The 25656-nt window shown below is 30.9% G+C and overlaps 1 protein-coding gene across 1 annotated transcript in view; it reads left to right on the top strand.

The window, feature by feature from the left end:
* The first annotated feature begins 1539 nt into the window (after positions 1–1539).
* fw (CUB and Sushi multiple domains furrowed) overlaps positions 1540–25656 on the top strand; it is a 97665-nt gene continuing 73548 nt past the window's right edge. Inside the window, exon 1 of the mRNA XM_088272725.1 lies at positions 1540–1844. Within this exon, the coding sequence (XP_088128851.1) occupies positions 1748–1844 (97 nt within the window). The 5' untranslated portion in view covers positions 1540–1747. The remainder of the gene's footprint in view (positions 1845–25656) is intronic.

Here is a 25656-nt window from a genome sequence, read left to right as displayed (position 1 = left end):
GCTTTCATCCTTCCTTTGCCTGTTCCATGTTTCGCTTCCAAACATCAGTGTCCGTACCAGCATTCCGTTGTGAACAGCCAGTTCGGCTTCCATGCACATATTTTATTTGCAATCACTCTGTTTAAAGCACCATTTATTATATTCCCTGCATTCACTCTTCTTACGTACATTATATTGTTAATTTTTCAATATATGCAGGCGTTTAGGGACGTTAAAAATCCTTTTAAAACATCACATAAAACTTCAATTTGATTAATTTTCAATTTTATTTTTTAAGCGACATGTGTGGTGCTTTCAGTAAATTATGTACCTACACATACGAAGAAAGCGTTCCGTTTTACAGAGCTTTTTATAGGTACGTCCCGTCTAAAGCTCTTTCCGGTTGAAGCAATCGACTTCAAATTTATTTATATTTATTTAATGTAGTTAAAATTTTTAAATACAATTTCTATACATTTATACATATGGCAAACATATAATTTTAGTTTCGCTGTGCCTCTCCAAAAAAGAGACTGAGCTCTTGTGCTTGGAGAGGGACGTACACTCAAGGTTTTTTATTTTATTTTATTAATTGGTTCAATAGTATTATTCTTTTCGTTCAATATAAAATTCAATATTATATCTAGTAATTAATTAACCCAGTGTTTTTATATTATTATTTGAAGTCGCAACAAAGGGCTTTTTTCTTAGCAGTGACGATTCTGCAGAAAAAACGAACCCGAGACCTCACACATGGAGGTTCATGGTGTTAACCACTACGTTATGAATGCAGTAAATAATATAACTAAGTTTTTTCAACTGTTGGGATAATACGCAAGTGGCGAATTATTTTGAACTTAACTAATTAACTAACCATCATGCCGCTTCCCCGCAGGGGTAGGCAGGGAGAACAGAACGCCTTGTCACTCTGTCTTTGCAAACATTCTTCGCTTCCTCCACATTCATGCATCTTCTCATACATACTTGCCGTTTATTTCGACTCCTGACCCGGGCGCTTTCAGGTATTTGGTACAAGTTTTCCTGTTTCTTTTTTCAACTACATTCGCCTCGTACCTATATTTGTTTTAAACGTTTTTTTCATACTCATTCGTTACGCATGTCCAAACCATCTTAACACACCTTAATTTTCTTAATTTTATCGATAATGCTTATCTCAGCCTTACTCTTTCCTTATTTCGCCATTCGAACATCTATTTGCCGCACACTCGTCTGACGGATCGCATTTCGGACTACTTCACATTGATTTTATTCATCAAAATCGGCGTGGGAGAATCCACTCCACGAAAATGGCTATTTGAAACAACTTGCCGAATGTGGTCGTAAGTGACGTGTTTAGCAACCGGTCCTTGGCAGTCTGATTGAAAAGTAGTCCATCGAGAGATTGGCCACAGTTTGAGAAGCGCGGCGTGTTAAATGTCAATCGTGACCAGCTTACAGCGTTTAGCCAAGGAACCCAGAGACGGAGAGTATAACGGTGAAAGGCGGCCACTGCGCCGCCGTGTGGGGGGAGTAGTTTGTGGAACTGTTCGCCCGAGAGCCAGTCGTGCCCCAGCCAGGCCCGATCGCGCGTGGTTCGTCTGAACGTATCCTGTGCACATTCCCGCTAAAAAAAACATCTCTATTATTCTCAGTTTCGCACAGCTAAACGCGCAACCAATTCCGCAGGACCCTTTCCAATACGTCGTATGATGTGATACGTATCGTAAATTTATGTGAAAGTTTGTGTTGTTTACAAATTTTCGAACTGATGCCTAAAAGTGTCAAAATGTGTAACAATTTTAAACTTTATCAGTTTCTAGCTGGCGTATATTTTCTCGGATTATTTGGAAATGCGAGGACGCAAGGTAAGCTTTTTCGTTTTGTTGCTCCTGTTGTTTCTCCTTGAGATTGGTTTTATTGTTTCTATGTAAAATTAGGTGTGTACTGGTGTAAATTGTGCAACGTTTGTTTATAATAATTACAAGTCATAATCAAAGAAGAAATTTACAACTAAAATTACTTTCCAAAATTTATTCGTATTTTAGTAATTCTTTTTATATTGAGGATCGTCTTTTTAGGCTTGGTGAAAAATAATACTCGGTGAATATAATTGTATATTATCTAAATCAAATTGCTCAAATAATAGTGATTAAATACAATACTTTTACAAAAAAGTCAATTTTCGGCGGGAATTAACATTGATAATCAAAATCTAATTTCATAAACAAAACACAAACACACACACACACACACACACACACACACACACACACACACACACACACACACACACACACACACACACACACACACACACACACACACACACACACACACACACACACACACACACACACACACACACACACACACACACACACACACACACACACACACACACACACACACACACACACACATACACGTACATAAACATGGCATATTGGGAACATTATTCATCTCCATCAAATATAATACTAATATTTCACCTAAATTATGTATTTAAGAATTGAAATAAGGAGTGAAAAACTCCTGTAAACATTTCATCATTCGTGAATTATCACTCGTATATTTATTTATTATAATCTAATTTATTATATCAGGATATTTAACCCTTTGAACCCTATAGGCCGGTAAACCGGCTTTATTAAGTAACGCATATGCCCTAATGGCTGGAATACCGGCCTCAACATCTAACCATTACCCTACGGTCCGGAATACCGGCCTGCGAAGAAAAAACCGAGACGATACTTTTGACTCATTACGACGTCATTACAAATGGCCAAGACGACAACTAATAAAAAAAATTCTCGGTGTTCTTACAATGCATATGTAATTATGAACTTTTACAAAAAACACAAAGATGTTGGAAAACAAATTCAAACTTTTCAAATGTTTATTGATAAATTATGACAGGAAATGATAGCAGGATATCGTCGAAAAGAAATAGTATCAAGTAGAATAACCAACCTGAGTAATCTAAGGTTTCTAAATATAATATATCAAATAATCCTACACACATGCCTGAACGACCAATACGAGCTACGTCAAATAATAGATGTACTGTTTGTGCGGAAAAATACAAGCGGGCAAAAAGATCAAATCCTAATACAAAAGAGAAGGATTTTCCAAAATGCAAAAAGACCGTGTACTGGTGGTCGAGATGTTCCTTTGCATTGGTTCTGTATCTGAAAATTGTTTTGATGTGCGCCATTCCAAACTCCAATTCATTAGATAAATTGATACTTCTAGTGAATATAGTTTTTTTTATGTCAATTATTATTATATTCCGTTATTATTGTTATATTTATGCAATAAAAACTTTTTTCTTTTTTTTTCTTTTGCTTCTGAAAGTTGTGTCCAATTATAAGGAACCAAAAAAAAATAAGTTTTCGGTTTGAGAATAAATTTTGGGTCGAAAATTCATTTTTAGTCAAATATAATTTTTTGATCAAAAATTACTCAGAGTTCAGAGCTCAGGGTTAGGGTACTTGTACAATGAGCGCTTCAGGGTTCAAAGGGTTAAACAACTTACTAAATTAACAGACTTATTAAATACCATTTTATCAACGACTATCCTTACAATAATAAATGTCCTTTGTCTAATAAGCGAAACAGCTGCCGCATACGAATAAATTTCAGTGTTTTAAGGGGATATTTGCTACCACAGAATTTGTTCCACCAGAGAGGTCACATGTCGTACACGCATGATTTTAAAAATATGTATTGATTATTTTTTTCTGTTCTTTGGAATGTATTTTAACTCCTTACCTTTCAATAACTCTTTTATTTTCAAACCCATTTCGAAGAAAACTTATTTTTTCATTGCAAAAACAGCGTTTTAAGAAAAACATCAATGACGTAAATCGTTACCTGGGTTTAAAGAAAGTTGAGTTGCTATTTAACGTATGTAGGGCCTTAATATCGTATATATTAGCGTAAAATAACAACATGCGATAATTTAAGTCGAATTAACGCGATTCAAGTATTATGATTTCTGACTAATTTGCTCTTAATGCGTGGCTTGGTGCGAAAGTTTTGCCTTGTGTGTGAATTGACTTTATATAAAGAAAAACTTTCAAAAATAAACATAATACGAACGCTTAAAAATATGGTTTAACTGGGAATACCTGCTGTTCTCGGTGAAAACGATCCGAATTTATAATATCATATTTCATTTTTAATTGTTCGTGAAAATCAAAAGCCCACATATGTAAATACTATTTACATACACACACCAAATATATATATATATATATATATATATATATATATATATATATATATATATATATATATATATATATATATATATATATATAATTAACCGTCTACTTCTGTAAGCATTCCAGCATAATGCGTATTTATATGTGTGTAGAAGGTGGTTTTTACAATAATATGGAATTTAAATACAAACCTAACCTGTTTTCGCAAAAACCACACAACTAACATTGTTTTTATTGTATATGAAACTTGAATCGCTTTATTGTTTATAAGTGGTACATAGGGAAAGGACTGGGTTTAAAAAAAAGGATAAACAAATTATTTCAAATAAAATCAATGTACTTTCATATATTCTAGAAAAAAAACAAAATGACTTGCGATTTCTAGCGTTGCCGAACGCTGAATGAGATCTGTTATTGCAATTATCCCCTTAAGAAATTATATTGAGACTTGTTTATCCTTTTGACTATGATTTTTGATGATTATGACTATGATTTTGACTATGTTTGTTTGGACTATGATGTGTCTGGATAACAATCCTCTGTGTGTGCTAAAAGAATTCACTATTTGTGCACAAAGATTCGGATGAACTCATATTATAATAGTATAATATATTATAGGTCCGCCTCCGTAGTGTAATAGTCAGCACGCTCGGCTACCGTACGGAGATCCCGGGTTCGATCCCAGAGGGTGGGTCAAATAAATATAAGTGATTTTTTCATTCTTATATTAATTCAATATTGCCTTGGACTGGTACCTAAAGTGGAGGGCTGATCACCTTTCCCTTATGTGTTAAGCTAACACTGCGTTTATATGATGCAGTGCCCTACGCGGATCACGGTTTGAATAAGCGAATGATATATTTTAATGTATAAAATTTTTGAATAATGGATTTTTTTTTCAATACGTCTATATCGGCTCTAGATGTTAAACAAAGAAATCGTTACTATTGTTATGTTTTTTACATATATGTTTAAAACCAATTTCTTTTGCTTATACTGTTATTACTGCTACTCTCAAGCATTTAAAGCTGTCCCACCGCATTTCCAGATCTGATACAGAAGCATCTAGGCTTCCTGCTAGATCTTCTCTTGCAAAACCATCTTCTTTAAGTTGCGAAATTTATTGAAAATGTGAAATAAAATTGTATCCGGTTTTTACTGTGAATTTACATTTAAAAGCTTTCAATATCCCTGTCACTGCCAATCTAAATAAATACATTTCTTGAATGTTTTTCGCAGATAATTTATGGCACATTTTATAAACTTAATAAAATTAAACAACTTTGTTTTAAACACTTTTTTAAAATTAAATTAGTACACTTTTTGTATTTTAATGTTGTAGAATTGATGAAAAACCCTGATGATGACAAGGTTCTTGTCGAAACCGGTTGGTTAAAGTGTACTAATAATAATGTCCGCCTTTCGTAGTGTAATGGTGAGCACGCTCGGCTACCGTTCTGGAGGTCCCGGGTTCGATTCCCAAGGGGTCAAATAATTATAAGTGATTTTTTTACTCTAATATTTATTCCATATTACCCTGGACTGGTACCTGAAGCGGAGGGCTGACCACCTTTCCTTCATGTGTTAACGATCAAGATAACACTGCGTTTGTATGATGCAGTGCCCTATGCACCATTGGGTGTGGATAAGGGTTCGAAATAATAAAAATATTAAAAAAGTGGTTAAAACAAAGTTATTTAATTTTATAAAGTTTAAATAAATACAAGTTTGTAAATACACCACCAAATTTTCTTGAAGTACCGCTATTCTCAAGCAGTATTTATAACAACAGAAACAAAAATATATAAATAATACACTCAAATTGCGTTATTATTTCAAATGTGAAATCTGCGGTGAGCACGCCACATGCAGGTTGAGGTTTCGTGCCAGCCGCTAGTTGATGTCGTCTTATTAGATTCCGATATATGTACAAGTACTCTTCCAGTGCGTCGATTGAAAATATGTTTTGATCATTTTCAACGTGGTTTTTAATTTAAGAAATAACTTAAGGCCCAGTATTCATTAAGTCGCAACTTTGTTTTCTCTAAATCTAGGTAACGTTTTACGTAAATGATTTTCTCTGAAAACATCGTTTTCGCATTGAAAAAATAACTTTTTCTTCGAAATAATTATACAGTTTTGAAAATAAAAGAGTGTAGGAATATGAAAAATTGAAAAAGTGGCACTCAAAAAACTGATCTAAGGCGTAGATGTTCGGGAAATTCATGAATGTGGAAATATCTCGAAAACTAAGGCTAGACTCTGGAATGAACTACCTCTACACGTAAAAAATGCACCTTCTATTTTAACCTTCAAAAAACGCCTGAAACATGATTACCTTACCTTAGAACCCTAACCGTCCATCTTCTCCTCCCCTGACCCCTCCTCTCTTCCTTAAACTTTCTACCTGATTCCCTTTTCCCAGCCTTCCTTACTCTATCGTCATTTTGTTTTTCTATTCATGTTACCCTGTTTAAATTCTTAATTTGTAATTATGCTCTCTTATGTTTCTTTGTTTTTCTTTTTTCTTATCCTTGTCTTAACCTGTTCCAGCATTATCTCCCCACTAATTTCTAACAGACATCAAAAGGTACTAGCCTAGATCGTTCACACTAGTCTGTTCTGTCTGTCTGGTTGGTTGGAAGATATTGCTTTATAGCAATAAGCCCGCCAATGTACACACATATTGTACAAAAAGTTCAAATAAATAAATAAGGCTCTTTTACTGCCATATTTAATTTTTTTTGTAAGTCATAAGCTGGCCTAACACTCCTTAAAAGGAATACATTGGATTATGGGACATCTGTACATATAACTCCGGGATATCGACGTTTTACTGTACTTTTATGAACCAATGTTTTTATCCGTCTGTTAATGAATGATTTTGGTTTAAATTTTATTTGTCTATGCAAATTTTATTACATTTCTTTTCATGTAATTTTCTCATATTATTGTATATTAATTTTATTATTTAATTTATTACAACTTAACTTATATATTTAGGACACGTGTCAACTTTGTTTGTACGAGTATATACAACTTTAGTAAATAAATCAATTAACAAAATATGCAAGTATAAAAATCTTCGCAAAACTTTTTATTCAAGTTTAACACTGATCATCGACATTGGCATTGCCAACTTGGTCTAAATCTACTGATAACCGGTTTAATCGTTCTTATAAAGGCAAATCGACGCTATTTTAGAGTGTTAAATTTTTATTTAAAAAAAACGGCAATTTTGCGAAAAAAGTTTTATTTTTATCAATATAGGAATTGTTTCAAATAAATTTTATTTAATTTAAAAATATTTTGTGTCTGTAATCGGAACTTTTGGATCATATGTTTTGTTCTCGATATACGTACAAATAATAAAAAACTCCTTTAAAAAAATATTATATTCACATATATACATTTTTTGTTTACATAATATTGAATTTTAAGATTATCATATTTGTTTTTTCTGACTTTCATTTTATTTTACTATTTGTAAATACAAATATTGACCTTCCACCTCGCTACACATGAACAATCGGATCTTAATGATCCGTTTAGATATATAAGTGACTGGATCTTTGTTCTAATATACTTTTTTTTCGTTTAATAGATCATTAATTCACCGGCTTAGGTGATTCACTCATTCAGTCGTTGTCATCGATGAGTGAGGGTCTAAAAATCGTAGTAATGTTACATAATCTAGCAATATCCGAAAAGACAAATCTTCCAATTTATCCGATCTTTATGACCGGTTCATTTATCTGGAACAGATCTTCTAAATAATCTTCCGAATCTCTCCACATCACAAAATAACAATAACTATTGGGTACTATATTAGAATTTTAGAATTTTTTTAGAATTCCTTTTTTTTAGAATTTTACCATATCTATTTATTGAAGAAAAAAATTATTTTCTTTATCTCTTTCCCTTTCAATAACTCTTTTCATTTCAAAACCTTTAATTTATTTCTTAGAAAATCTGATCAATACCAAAACGGTGTTTTACGTAAAAAATATCAATTACATAAAATTTTACATGGGTTCAAAAAGAATTGCGGGCCATCGATTATCCTGCCTGAAAGTTTATACTAAATACCAGAAAAGAATTACATGAATATATTTTTTATACCTATAAATAATAGTAATAATGATTAATATAAGTTTCATCAGAACCAATACATCTTTCCTTGGACACAAAGCTTTTGAAATTTGTATTTAGCCACGTGAAAAGGCCAGCAATCAATTGTTGATCAAAAAATGATCGTTTCTCAGGCCTTGTTGCAAGATTCGAAGTCGCTACGATAGATAAGCTGAAGACATTAGCACCAGCACAACGCCGAGTTATGCTATCACAACATTGCGTAACTCAATTAAGACACCACAATACTTCCGTTGTTAATTCTAGCGAAGTTGAGGAGGTGATAATAAAATGAAATGATGTCCTCCTAAAAGTTTTAACGATTATTTCCTGTATATTTATCGTGTATAAATTTAACTATTAAATTATATGGTAAAAATCTCATATTTGAAGCTAATGAAAAGTAAAGAATACTATAACAAGATATTTTTTTTTTCAATAATAATATTCAAATATCAAATACTTACAGTAGATACACCCTAAAATATTGAGATAGGTTCCGCGTTATAGGAGGTTTGATGTTTTTAAATTGTGTTTTTATACATTAACAGGCGAAAATGACTTGGTCCGTATATTCATACCGACCTACTGCGTTATACGGGGAACAATCCGAGAAATAAAGTTGCACTTAACACGTACTGGGCCTTAAATAAAATTAAGTTGCGAATTATCGTATGTTGGGCCTTAATAAACGTAGATGGTTTCTATCGAATGATTAGGGGGAAGATAATAATTATCGTAATGTGATTAGGGTTCGTGGCCACAGGAAACGCAGTTGGTTCTCACGTTCGCCACTTAATTTGGAAAAGTAAAAGTGAAACGTTGTGCACTACCGCGGTGTTTCAATCGCAGTAAATTGTGTTCGCTCATGACGGTGACAAAATTATTATTGCGAGTCTATCACAACACAAAGCCGTTTTAGCAATGCGACTAGACTGTTTCCGACACAGTGCGAGCCACATTATTTCAACAGCATTTACGATTTATTTCTCGAATCCAAATTCTTTTCAGGTTCTTTTAAGCCGCCATCCGCATCCAATGAATGGTGTAAAATACATCAAGAAATTAAATTAAGAGTTAAATATGATAAGACAAAGCGATCCTCTTCATGTAGCTACCAGCCCCTGTTAAACTTAATTAATTTTACGGTGTAAATATATTTTATAAAGCTATAAATGCTATAATTTTTAAAAACGTAAAGAGAAATAATGTAACATTATTCATATTAATTCGAAAAATACTGTAGGTATTAACATATAATAAGATCAATTTAACATTTTTATTGATTTGGTGTTTAATTAGTTGAACTCCATTTTAATTTATATATTAATTGTTAAATCAAACACAGATTTTTGAGTCTACCAAGTTGTATTTTATTGTAAAAAAAAACATAAAAATTCATATTGTGACAATTGTTTCGCCGTATTATTGTCAACTTATATTTTTACTCACGCAAATCCACATATGATCAATCAAACATTAATTGTATATTCTCGCATTCGAGTGTATCCTGCCTTAAATGAACCACTCGTAATATAATTCATTTGATTTTATTAATATACATATCTTAGATGTATGTAGGTCAGAATGTACGTAATACTTTTCGTGAAAATATACGAATTCCGTTTATTCCGGTGCTTAATACGAAACATTATGTTAATTATTTTGACGTAAGCTGAATTTGAAATCGAATGCATTCTTAAAATACATATATTGCATGTGGTTTAAGAATTTTTTTACTTCGGATGTTGGTAATTATTTTTTTCCTGAATATCTTCCGATTGAATCCGAACTATAAAAATGGTATTTTAATAATAATAGGTAGCAAGAACATAAGAGATAAAATCAAACGTAATTGTTTTTAAATTTATGTTTTTAACTTATTTAATAAATGATTCAATTGAACGTTTTTTTAAACAAATCATAACCAAGATATACTACATAAAGCATACCAAATAATAAAATTATTTTAATATTTTATACGATGCAATTACAATACATTGTCTTAAGACGGGGCAATTCGCCATTTTTATTGTATCCTTAACTGACAATCAATTCATTAGTGGTTAAAAATAAGTACTCAGTGAATTCCAAACATGCACTAGGATTTTTTGTATTGTAAATATATAAAAGTTTAAAGAAGAAGCTTTTAAAATGCCACAGTTAACCCTTTTCGCATTATACAGCATCAATTCAATACACGTTCGCGTTTTTTGATAGTCAATTTTTCATTGGACTTATCTTCTTAGCGGCTATAGATTTCTCTACCATTCAAGGTAAAACCTATACGTATTATCTTTTTGAAAAGTTATAGAACAAATGAGTTTGAATACCACAATACATCAAGGTTAAACCGTTACGCTTTCAAATACGATTTTGATTGAGATTATATACATATACATTTATATACATATATATATATATATATATATATATATATATATATATATATATATATATATATATATATATATATATATATATATATATATATACACATTTGGGTCTCTTTTTATGCATTATTTTTAAAAACCACATAGGCAATGTGGAAACATGACAGATGTTAAAATAAATCTCTCAGTCAATGACTTCGGTGAAATGGCGTTAGTATATAGTAGATATGAACAAAGTATCTACCCGAGTGAATTAGTTTGTAATTCCTTTCACGTACGTATATGTACTTAATCGCACACGTATACTTTAATTAATTCGCTACCATTATGTGTTATGGATCGAATGAAGAGTATCATAGTGCACAGTTACACCATGCACAACATTGCTGACAACATCCTTATTAGATTGTCTATTTAAATGAAAGTAAGTATTGTACACTAAAGAAAATGACGTACTGTACTCGTATAGCTAATCAGAGCTGTTGATTTCATTGACGTTCCATCATAGAAAACGAGAGAGATGTTTATTAGTATATTTCAATTTTTAAATTACATTAATTACCGAACAAAATGGTTGTAATCGGTGGCCTGGAGGGGAAGAGAGGGAGAGGAAGATCCCCACACTATGGATAGATCAAGTTAAGGCAGAAACAGGCACCCCGGCGGTTGGATTAATAAGGAATAAGATGAAAAGAAAAACAACTATGTTTTACACTGAATGGAATATTTTACAAGATAAAATGATTATTTCATCAATTTAATTTTAATTTCATTAATTTTCACTCTGTGTAATATCTGTCCATTTTTTATTTAATTTTTACTTGGTAAATACCACTAATTCTTAAAATCTATTGTGACACGTGTTTCTGTGTTTGAAAATGTCGCGAAATGCATCTTAAAACTTATATGAAAAATAAAATTATTATGTCCTTGCTCGTGCGGAATTAGACGCGTAGCGTCGACGTCACGTGTCTCTTGCAGTAAAAGTCTGTTTTAATAAAAAAATGTCAACAGGTACTAAAGCCCTGCATACGATTAATAGCAACTATACTTTCCTAAAACCCAGGTAACATTTGACGTTATTGTTTTTTTCTTTTTAAAAAATTGTTTTCGTATTGAAAAAAATGTTTTTCTTTGAAATTAATATATGGTTTTGAAAAGAAAAGAGTTGTTGAAAGTAAGGGTTAAAAAAAGTTTTTTTTAATGTATATTCTAAATGCGAATGAGAGCTGTTATTGCGAGTATCCTCTTAACATTGTGTACTATCTTTTTCTTACTTTCAAAACCTTTCAACTGTCGCCACACTTGCTGAAAGTGTTAGCAAACTAAACGCCTTGGTTCATGCATAATTGGTGCAAAAAACTAAAGCACGTGTTTACTACGTTTTTTTAACAAATGCCAGTTTTCACGCTTGTGAAGGCAGACACGTGATGGTAATAACGCCGAGAAGTGATTACATTATCAAAATTCATTGTAATACGTTTTTAAGGTCTTCTTATTTTAATTTTAAAGTCATAAAACAAAGTCACAAAATCTATTTCTGGAATTAAATTATATAAAATTATACTTAAGACCTTTACTATATAATTTTCATAAATTTATTATTATTATACAATACTTAAACTCATAAAATTATGTAAAATCATGGTTTTCAACCCATGCCTTGTTGTGTATGTAACAGAATTTTGTCTAGCCTCACACCATTCTGATGATGTCGGTTACGACGAAACCCGGTTGCTGGTCATATAAAATTTATGTGGAAGAACTACATAGTTGTTATTTAACTAACTACCTAACCATCACGCCGCTTCCCCGCAGGGGTATGCAGAGATAATAGAACGCGACACCACTCTGTCTTTGCAAACATTCTTCGCCTCTTCTCATCTCCTCATAAAATACATACCCGCCGATTATGACGACTCCTAACCTGACCACTTCCAAGTATTTGGCATACCTGATCGTGTCATGTTTTTCTCTGTCTTCCTCTGCTCCTTTTTCCAATTACATTCGCCTCATAAATTTGTTTTACCGAAGTAAGTTGGACATGTGGAATGTATGAGTGAAGAAAGAACGGTTAAACAAATTTATGAGGCGAATGTAGTTGGAAAAAGAAGCAGAGGACGACCGAGGAAAACTTGGCACAATCAGGTATGTCAAATACTTGAAAGCGGCCGGGTCAGAAGTCGTAATAATCGTCGGGTATGTATGAGGAGATGCATGAATGTAGAAGAGGCAAAGAATGTTTGCAAGGACAGAGTGGTGTGGCGTTCGATTCTCTCTGCCTACCCCTGCGGGGAAGCGGCGTGATGGTTAGTTAGTTAGTTAGTTTTGACGGGAATCGAACCGAGCGTCTACCCAGCTACGCCACGGCCTGCCTACATGTCCGATATCTGAAAAACAAAGTTATTATTATTTTTTGTAAATAACAAAGAAACACAATCCATAAGTGGTTCCGTTATCGTTAAGTCGATATTGAGTAACAATTTAATAGTAGCCGCTGGACGGAGATGTCTTTCCCAATGCTAAATGATGCAATTGAAAATATAGCCTACGAATGTGCTAGAGATATTGATTTTCGTGAATAGCTGTTGTACAGATAATGCTGGGAACCATTGGTTGGTCAAAAACAAATCTGATGTAGAAATTCTTATTCTGTGCATCGCTTGGAAAAATACCCGAGGGAAATGAAAACAAAATAGACATCTTTAATATAAACTAACTATTATTCAATGTATTATTAGATTAAAACCAATATTTTTAGCTTTTCCACTTTTTTTATTTGACCAGCGACCGGGTTTCGTCTATTATTCGTAACTATTATTATTTTCGTAACTATTATTTTTTTACATCTCATCAAAGATGAAGAAGAATATGGAAGTCTGGGCATTTACGGGGCTGACGACCGTCATAGGCTGGTTTAAGTGATCACTTTACACACGTGTAACATTTACCAATTCTACCCATTATTGACAACCACACTACTCAAATTCTCGGAAGTTCTATATATATCATCTCATATTTACATCTGCATCTGCGAAGCTGCGAGGGCTGATCACCTTTCCTTCATGTGTAAAAGATCAAGATAACACTGCGTTTATATAACGCAGTGCCCTATGCACCATTGGGGTGCGGATAAGGGTTTAAAGAAAAAAACTATACTTATATATATATATATATATATATATATATATATATATATATATATATATATATATATATATATATATATATATATATATATATATATATATATATATATATAAACCAATTTCGAAACCTTGTTCTTGGATCATTATAACTTCACTAGAGACATCTATTAGAGATGAAGAAGCTTTCTTACTGAGCAGAAACTTTTTTATTAGTATGTGAGATCCGAATCCTGGATATAATCACATGCATGAGAAACGCCAGAAAATATCATTTTCATTTTTATTATTTTAGCTTATAATTTCGCTAGTTAATTTATTTAGAACATTTTGAGTGTGTCCAAATTCTTTCACAAATTCTGGATTATCTCCAATTATAGGAGTTATTTTCATATTATTTTTGACATCTCATCAAAGATAAAGAAGAATATGGAAGTCTGGACATTTACGGGGCTGACGACCGAATTGGAGATAATCCAGATTTTGTGAACAAGTATTTGGACACACTCAAAATGTTGTAAATAAACTAACTAACTAACCATCAAGCCGCTTCCCGCAGGGGTAGGCAGAGAGGATGGAACGCCAAACTCTTCTGTCCTGACATAGACTTTTGACACCACTAGATTTTAGGTTCCAATTGATCTGATCGTACCGAGTGTTTTTCGGCCGTCCTCGTTATATTCGCCACATACACTTTCTTAGTCATTCTCTCGTTCTCCATTCCCTCCACATGTCCATACCACCTTAGAGGACTCTCATTTAGTGTTGTAATTAAGTAGTTTCAAAATAGTCATAAATATGTCACTAAGGCTGGTCCATTTACAGAACCGAGTTGTCGGGATAAATCGTCTCAAGGACGCATCACGAAATATTATGAGAACTTAATTATACATTAATTACTTGTTAGATGTGTTAATGTCTTCTGGCATATAAATGGACAAAAACATTTCTTATTAAACCACGTGGAAATATCCACATGTGTTGTATAATACGTCCTACCAAGTGACATACGTACGCTTTTAAAATGCTACTTTTTGCGGATCAAATAGGTCTCTGAAATGCAAGAATGAGTAATCAAAAATTCATGCCTTGTCGATTTTAAACGTGGTTTGAACCAGTAATTTAACTAACTTTATGCGTACTTGTGTGTATATGTCGACGAACCCTACGTAAAGTACTCTGCAAATCTGTTACTTTACAGGAGAGAGCTTGGAAGATTTTTTCAACTTATTTTTTTTTATTAATTAAAGTTTTTATCTGAAATTCAAAAACACGATAGAATAATCTATTAAATCATTTTAAAACTTTATGCTTTCTCAAAATTAAGTAGTTAGCGTTTAGGAGTCCAGTTCATTTCGAAAATTCGATGTAGATAACATCTTATACGCCTGAAAACAAGGCGTATTTTTATTATTATTATTTATTATTTATATTTGTAGATAATGGTCTGTTGATAACGCACACCAAATATCTCAAAATTGATTAGTTAGAGCACTTTACTTAGGGCACGTCGATATATACACATGTATAATTTTTTTTTAAATAAATTGATGGTGGCACCCGCCGTGTGGCATGTTGCGCCTTCTTGTTGAAACCACAGCTCTGTTATATCAATGCCATTCAACTGAGGTGCGAAGAAGTCAGTAATAATTATTCTGTAGCGCTCTTCATTGACCGTAATGAACATATGTAGTACGTGTGTGTGTACTTATATGTATATAAGAACTTTGCTTATTACATAGGCTACTAAATAACATTAATTAAGACCTATTACCGCTATGAAAGAGGAAATCGTTTACAAATAGATACGAGTATGTTACCGATCTGAATACTAGATATCGTTCAGTGCAACAGGAATAGAAAGTTATTTCAATTCCTTATTTTCCGAGAAACTCTACTAGCTAACTGCTGTCAATAACAATTATCTGGCAAACGTTTCTTTTATAATTACAAGAATCTGAAAATGCAAGTGCACAAATGCGTTTTTTCTACTGCCGCATGCCGTTTATATTTTTTACGTCTGATCTGGTCGGTAATAACGACTGTAGAATTTTAATAATTACTCTGTGTGTTAAGTACCGTACCCATAATAGCTTCTAATGACAGTGTGTTTGGTGTGGGTTTACTTTTTTTATTTTTTAAATATATAATTAATTCATATTTAAATTTCAAAAACAACGTAACATATCAAAAAACTTGACTTTTCAGGAGATCATTTTTAAAGTTTAAAAATATAATGAAATGTATTAAAAAAAATATCAAGCCACTTATTGAACTTTTTACTGTGCAACGTATCTTTTTAAGTAAAAACTGAATGTTTTTTCTCTTCTCTTAAAAAAAAAATAATTAAACAATACCATCTCTTCAAAATGCAAACACTTTCTACCCTGCAGCAAGTAAATATTAAGTTAAAAATATGCCGATTTTGCTGGGATTAAGTACATTTTCTGGGCATTCCGAAAACATATTCAACTGAAAATTTACGATTTTTGATATATGACGTTGTTGAGAGGAGTGAGCGATATATCAAAATTTTCAGCGTTAAATAATATTTAACATTGAATGGACGTCCATAAGTTTGATAATTATAGATGAATCGATTAAAAAAAAAAACCTTTTTATTAAGCAAAAACACTTTTATTAGTATGTGAGGTCCGAATTCTGGATTATAGTCACATACATGAAAATATAAAAATAATATGAAAAATAAATCGAATAATTGGAGATTATCCAGATTTGTGAACAATTATTTGGACATACTCAAAATGTTGTATAAAGATATACATATACTCGTGCGTTTTTGAAATCCACAAGGTTTACAATATTTTCTCACATATATTTCTCACTCAATTTCCTATACGACATACGCAACCTTCGCTCAGAACCGAATAGAGAACTGTATTGTGAAATATCAACAACGTAATTAAATCGAAACAATTGACTAGTACTTTCAACGCTCCACTTGTAAAAAATACGTTTAATTCAAAGCTTTTTACTAACTGATTTGCTTTTTTTAAACAAGGAAATGAGGTAAAATTTAAACTGTTGCATTACTCTTTGAAAATGAAAGTTGAGCCGAATTATACGAGTATACATATATTTTTATGGGTTAAATTCTACAAGTTAAACTAAATCATAAAATTATGTACAAAATATTTACCGTGTTAGTGCTACTAAAACAGACGATCCAATCACATTATTTTTGACATCTTATCAAAGATGTGGAAGAATATGGAAGTCTGGGCATTTACAGGGCTGACGACCGTCATAGGCTGGTTTTAAGTGATCGATTTACACACGTGTAACATTCACCAATTCTACCCATTATTGACAACCACACTACTCAAATTCTTGGAAGTTCTATATATATGAACCAATTTTGAAACATTGTTATTGAATCACTAGAACTTCACTAGAGACATCTATTGGTGAGATGAAAAGAAGCTTTTTAGTGAGCAGAAACTCTTTTATTTATGTATGTGTTTTTTTATAAAACTGACTTATTTAATTTACTACCACTTTTGGGGTGAAATGCACTGCCGACAATTTCAAACACTGGCCGCTACGAATATATGTACAAATGTACACTTAGATCTCTTTTTATGCGATAGATACGTTCCACGGGGAGTCGCATAAAATAAAATCCCTTAAAAAATGACTCGAACTACGTACAAAACTGGGAGATAGGTTCCATTATGTTAAAAAAACCGCAGAACTCAAACTCAGAACTACCATCGGCTGATCGTTTCAAAAATCCAATCAGCCATCCTTTGGTAGGTTGTATGTAACCTGCACTAGTCTAAATGTATATATGTATATATATATATATATATATATATATATATATATATATATATATATATATATATATATATATATATAAATATATATACAAATATATATATTTATGTTTATATATATATATATATATATATATATATATATATATATATATATATATATATATATATATATATATATATATATATATATATATATATATATATATATATATATATATATATATATATATATATATATATATATATATATATATATATATATATATATATATATATATATATATATATATGTATATATATATATATATTATATATATATATATATATATATATATATATATATATATATGTATATATATATATATATATATATATATATATATATATATATATATATATGTATATATATATATATATATATGTATATTATATATATATATATATATATATATATATATATATATATATATATATATATATATATATATATATATATATGTACGAGGATTTATTTATATACATTTGCAATATTGGTTTAGGTTTTTAAAAAGTAATTACATATATGTAATTAGTCGTAAAATACTTTATAACGTGGTAATATTTTCCTTTTAAAAATTAAGTGTAAATAATATGTAAAGTGGGTGTATAATAATAAAATAAACAATGTGTTGCTTTGTAATTAAAGTTTATTCTTAATTTATCTTTATAATAATTTTATATCTATCTATCTATCTATCTATCTGATTCTGACAGTTAATAATATTATCGGATCTCTTTTGTTTAATTCTGTGCGACGCATGCGACATCTGGTGGTAGAACTGTTTTATGTAGGTACTAATTGTAGGTACTTAATAAAATGTATAGGTAGGTACCTAGTTATTTTATTACATATATATATATATATGTACGAGGATTTATTTATATACATTTGCAATATTGGTTTAGGTTTTTAAAAAGTAATTACATATATGTAATTAGTCGTAAAATACATTTGAAATAAATGCCGCAAACGCTCTGCATTTCTTTTATTTGCACAAATTAATGATTTCCGTAATTAAGTCACCACGAAAAGAGGTTAAATCATAACATGATGTATGTACAATAGACATTTTTTTAATTTTACAGATGTAAGAATAACACGAATAAGAATTACTTATTGATAAAAACAAAACAATATTACACTATGTATTCTTTACTTTGTTAAACATAATAAACCCACATTCCCATTATTTCACTACCGGAAAAGGAGGCTGCTCTAAAACGTTAAACAATGAACTGTTCAGAAGATCTGAATCAAAGAGTGTAAACTAATTGGTTAAAACAAAAGTCTAATGACATGCCAACTTGGAGCGCAATTCGAAACCCGTTCATCGAATGAATAGGGTACAGTCATGGCCTTTTGGTTACCTCAGTACATTTTGTACGAACCTTTTACGTAAATATACAGGGTGATAGGACCAATTATTGACAGCTTTACTTCCTTATAATCTACCAATTAATAGCAACAACAAAAAATTACGACTTTTTTCCTTGTACGGTCGCAAAATACGATATAATGTCTAATTTGTTAAACGTCCAATTCAATTTGTAAGGAGTCCAATTTGGTTTGTAAAACGTCAAAAGCATTGTAAAATATGTGGAACGGTAATATAACGCTCTTCTTATCATTCATCGTTTACTTTATATAATATCACTTATAAAAAGCACTTCTTCATGACTACCGGCTTCGGAATAATCATTCCGTCATCAGATCAAATGTGGACTAAAGTGAAATTGACATGGTCTGCTATTTGTGTAAAAATATAAATTGTTATTATTATTTTCGTCTTAAGAAGAGAGAAAAAGAGGACAAAGGAATCACAATGGATGTTATTTTTTGACATCTCAACATAGATGAGGAAAAATATGGAAGTCTGGGCATTTACAGGACTTACCACCTTCATATGCTGGTTTTTATGTGATCACTTTTAGACACGTGTAACAACCAATTCTACCCATGATTGACAACCACACTACTCAAATTCTTGGGATTTCTATATACATATATATATATATATATATATATATATATATATATATATATATATATATATATATATATATATATATATATATATATATATATATATATATATATATATTATCCAATCTAGAATTTCACTGAAAACATCTATTGGTGAGATGAAAAAGCTTTTTTATTGAGCAGAAACTCTTATATTTGCTTGAGGTCCGAATCCTGGATTGTAATCACATACATGAGAAACACCAGAAAAATAATTTTCATTTTATCATTTTAGCATATAATTTAAGATGTCAAATAATAATATGATAAATGACTCATACAATTGGACATAATCCATATTTGTCAAAAAGTATTTGGACTCACTCAAAATGTTGTTCACAATGGATGTATTCTTGAAATGTCAATAACTGGTAGTGATACCCCACTCGCGGTTAGGTAGTTGCGAGTACTTGGTACACCCGCGAGCACGCTATATTTCCACAAACTGTGGAAGTTTTCATTCAAAAGGGCGGCTGTTCCGCTCTGATTGGTCAGCGAGTACTGCGTCCCCCTGTTCCAAAAGGAAAAACACATGATAAATTTCGTTTAGCCTAGTTGATATCGTTACTTTAAAATTTCGTTTAAATTATTTATTAAAAAAACAGATCTATGTGCCTTCTTCTTTTAAGTATATAATAACTCATATCATATTAGCTAACTATTTACATTTTCATGATTTAGATTTTTTATTTGCTGTTTAAATCAAATATTGAAACATTTTGAGTGTGTCCAAATACTTGTTCACAAAATCTGGATTATCTCCAATTACAGGAGTTATTTTTATAGTATTTATTGACATCTCATCAAAGATGAAGAAGAATATGGAAGACGTACGTGTAACATTCACCAATTCTACCTATTCTACCTATATGAACCAATTTAGAAACCTTAGAAACCTTTACATCTCACTAATAATGTCTCTAGTGAAGTTCTAATGATTCAAGAATAAGGTTTCTAAATTTGTTAGAACTTCCAAGAATTTGAGTAGTGTGGTTGTCAATAATGGGTAGAATTGGTGAATGTTACATGTGTGTAAAGTGATCACTTAAATCAGCCTATGACGGTCGTCAGCCCCGTTAATGGCCAGACTTGCATATTTATCTTCATCATTGATGAGATGTCAAAAAATAATATCAAATATTTTAAATTTATATTAGCACTTTTAATCAAATTTTATTTCTGATATCTATTGTATTCTTACCATTGCCACTTTATTATAACCTCAAACTTATACCCTTACACACCCATGCCTATGTGGCATATTTTTTTTGTTTTTATAAATATATATATGTATATATATATATATGTATATATATATATATATATATATATATATATATATATATATATATATATATATATATATATTTATATTTATATATATTTATATATATATATATATATATATATATATATATATATATATATATATATATATATATATATATATATATATATATATATATATATATATATATATATATATATATATATATATATATATATATATATATGTATATATTATTTGTACTTGTAATTATAATATCTTGTGAAATGCAAAAGAATATAAAAATAAAGAAGCAGAGACAGAAGTTTGGACAACGTGTGTTTTGTGTGTGTGTGTGTGTGTGTGTGTGTGTGTGTGTGTGTGTGTGTGTGTGTAAACTAAACATTAAGCTTTTCTACAGATGGATAGATTTAGTTCAAGTAGAAGTTTTGCAGTTAAAAGAGAAATGTTTTGTGAAATAAACAATTTATAGTTTTTCTTTGATGTTCAAATGGGCTGATTTAATAGTTGGGTTTTCCGTGGAAATAAACATCACTTTTGTGGCTTTTTAGAGCTTCCATGGAGCAGAACGTAAATAAATTTATTCATTTTCGATTATTATTCACCTAGTTAATACAAATGTTAAAATCGAGTACGCTCGTAATTTACAAACAATATTATCCTCGAGATGAAAGGTGCCATATCTGTTTACTGAAAATACTTGATCGCAATGAACAAACCGTTATGAGAGCATATACATGTAAAAAAAATAATAAAAAATATCTTCAACGGCTAAAATATGATATGGAAAGGATTTTAAGTAATTTCATGGGATTAACACGTGATTCTCCTATGTGTATTCTCCTATCCTGTATCACATAGGAGAATCACGTGTTAATCCCGTGAAATTACTTAAAACCATTTCCATTTCCTATTTTAGCCGTAAAAGATATTTTTTATTATTTTTTTGGCTTGTATCAGAACAAACATCAATTAACCCGTATCTCAAAAACTAGAGCTGATAGAAAAAATCATGTTTGTTTGAAATCAGCAAATTAAAAACATTAAAAATCTGTTGTTAAATTTCCGACAATTTTTTTTTCATTTTGTTGGCCAGTGTATTTTGACCAGGTTAATTATTTATAACATTTTGGGTGTCCAAATACTTGTTCACGAATCTGGATTATCTCTAATTTTAGGAGTTATTTTTTTATGATTTTTGAACATCTCTACATACATAAAGACGAATATTGAAATCTGGGCATTTACGGGGCTTACGACCGTCATAGACTCGTTTAAAAAAAAAACAGATTTCCATATTCTTCCTCATTTATGTTGAAATGTCAATAAAAAAAATATAAAAAAATACTAAAATTGGAGATGATTAAAGAAAACACTTCGTTTTTTACCACTTGAGTTTTATTATAGACTACATGTTTCAGAAGTTAAACTTCCATCATTCAGGTCTGTATAATAACTAAAATATAAAATATAAAATTATTCTATAAATAAGGAGAGGGGAAAGTAAGGGGAAGGGGTTAGTCCCTTGACTAACCCCTTCCCCTTACTTTCCCCTCTTCTTATTTATAGAACAATTTTATATTTTATATTTTAGTTATTATACAGACCTGAATGATGGAAGTTTAACTTCTGAAACATGTAGTCTATAATAAAACTCAAGTGGTAAAAAACGAAGTGTTTTCTTTTATCATTGTAACATGTCTTACCACGAAGTTAATGCCGAAACAATAAATAAAAATTGGAGATATTCCAGATTTGGGAACAAGTATTATGACACACTCAAAATGTTGTAGATAATAGACTAATGGAGATGAAAATATTTGGCATACATACGTACACATGTGCATCAAGGAACCATCCCAAAGAATATACATTTTAGGTGCAACATCTGGTACTTGCTCGAGAGCCTCGACAGTTGTTAAAACAAGAAACTGTAAGAACGGTTGTAAAACCTTTGTAAAGAAAACAAGTTCTTAACCAAAAACGATTTCGTGCGAGGTTGAAAGCAAAAGTATGCGATAAATTCAATTCGGTGCAGTGTACAAAAAATGTACGGTTAAGTCTTCCTATTGGACGGGAGCCAATTCGGTAATGCTCAAAGAAACGGATGATTTGAATTTCATCGAAAAATTAGGAAATCGAATTTGATCTTTGCGTTTGGACAGAACATCTGCAAAACATGTGCCGATTTTGTCGGAAACGGCACGGACTAGAAGCCTGTATCGGAATCGTAGATGTCCTTTATACGTCATTATATTTTCGGTTGAGTTCCTTAACAAATCAACGTAAGGTACAAAGATGCAAAGTACAAATGTTGTCATGTTGTTTTTTTTTTTTAAATTAAATATCCAAGTTCTGCATTTATATATTAAAATGCGAGATTTATACAATTTTATCAACTTAAAAAAAAAATCAATTTCAATTGCCTTTTATTAGCAAGGTGTATATAAATATGATATATTTTTCAGGGGTGTTTAAATACGAAAAAAAACTTGTTTCAATCAATCTGTTCGATACTGTAGTTTGGAAAAGTTTTTATTATAAAACATTACCTTATCCTTCTTAAAAAATGTAGCGATCTTTCTTTTTTTGGTTCCTAGCTCATTCTCCCATTTAACCATTTCTGAATTCTGTTTTTTTTTTATAACCTAACGTCCAAGTGACTCTGAAATCTAGCTACGGGTTATGCAACACCGCTTATCATGACCCTACTCAGGCTTCAGCTTTTTAAGTTTCATAGCCTATGCCTACTCATGAGTGGATTTGCTCTTTATGTTTAAGGTTAGGTACTATAATTTCATGTAATTCATGAGTGAAAATTCTAGGCAAAAACACTCGCTCTTAATTCTGAATCAATATCGGTCGTTAAATCGGTAAACCAGTGAATGGATCTGCGTCCGCAAACGAGATTCATTTAAAATTGTGATCCGATTACTTAATGAATGTACAGAACCGATCATGAATGACCCATGTTTATTCCACGGCACTCAAACGTTCTAACCGCTACACCACGAAAGCGAGCGAATGATTAGCGATCGAAAGATCTTTGAAATAAATCATTCGACCTTGATTGTTGATCATCCAACTTATTTTTAAATTCGTTCGTCATTTTTTTGTGTTTGTGACTTCAACATTTGACAACGTGTTTGATCTTATAAAATCATAAAAAAATAAATTAAAAAATCATCATTATTCGTATGCCCAATATTCGTCGCAAGTTAATTTTCTTTAAATCCAGGTAATATTTTACGCAATCGATTTTTATAAAAACACCGTTTTTGCAATAAAAAAAGTTTATCTTCGAAATAATTATATGGCTTTGAAGAAAAAAGAGTAATTGAAAGGTAAAAGTAAAAATAATAATAAAAAAAAAGGAAAATATTTTTTCTTTATAAGTATATTCTAAAAACAAATATTACACGTACATTCTTTAAAAAAAAAATATAGCATGGACGTGTTACTTCTACGGTGGTCTGCCGGTAATTGAATTGTATGTTGCATTGTATCCCCTTAATTATAAACGGATACTTTTGGCCAGTGTCGGAAGGAATTAAAAAAATGTACATTGGTGCAAAAATGTCACAGATGGATATCTTTTTTATTATTGGTCTAAGCTACATTCCTCCAAGTGATCCTGTTTCGGCACATTTCATAGCTATAAGGCTGCTTCCTGTACTCCATCGGAGCGAAACGAGCTCGCCTTCGGCTGCCGCTGCCCCGTACTTTTACCTGAGAATGTCAAACTGTTCACATCACACCCACTTTTAAAAATATACATAATTTCACAAATCGCTCACTCCTTTCAAGAACGTCATAAATCAAACATAAAAAAAATGTTTTCTGTCCACTCGTCTCGGTTATGATATTTAATTATGCAGATATTTGCATGAGTTCATCACTCCTACGATAGTTTCAAGTTAGATATAATCTCCGACTTTGTGCAATCGGTTACAAAAAACTATTAACTAAAATCTACAAACATAATAGTAAATCACTCCTTTCAACAACGTCATATATCAAAAATTGTCAATTTTCAATTGTGCATGTTTTCGGAATGCCTAGAAAATCTACTATATCCCAGCAAAAGAGGCATATTTTTAACATAATATGTACCCGCTACAGGGCAGAAGTGTTGTTTTTGAATTTTGAATAAAAGGTATTGTTTATTAAATATACTTAATATTTTCAAATGGAGAAAAAACCTTCAGGTTTTACCTAAAAAGGCCTAAAAAATTGCACAGTAAAAAGTTTAAAAAATGGCTTGATATTTATTTTTGATACATTGTAATATATTTTTAAACTTTAAAAACGTTCTCCTGAAAAGTCAAGTTTTTTGATTTATGACGTTCTTATTTAGATATTTGATAAATATTTGTAAAAACGATGTCAATTTTATTATGCAAGTACAATAGAGTCTCGGTTATCCGACCTACCGGGGCAATGCCCTTTTCCTTTACTCGACTGTTTCGTAGTTCACTGCGTTGTATGTGCCCACTGTAAAACATTTTTATTACTTTGCCGTAAGTGCATTTTGATATTTTAGTGCGTTACATTCAGTTATGTCAAATGTACATATTTGAAAAGTTTTTGATGTGCAAATTTTCACTTAATTAATTAACACATTTTCA

Source organism: Brachycentrus maculatus, unplaced genomic scaffold, assembly GCF_059751285.1.
Source record: "Brachycentrus maculatus isolate JH-2025_06_01 unplaced genomic scaffold, ASM5975128v1 h1tg000518l, whole genome shotgun sequence".
Classification (NCBI taxonomy): Eukaryota; Metazoa; Arthropoda; class Insecta; order Trichoptera; family Brachycentridae; genus Brachycentrus; species Brachycentrus maculatus.
The sequence above is the reverse complement of the archived record's forward strand: the minus strand, read 5'-3'. Positions and strand labels throughout refer to the sequence as shown.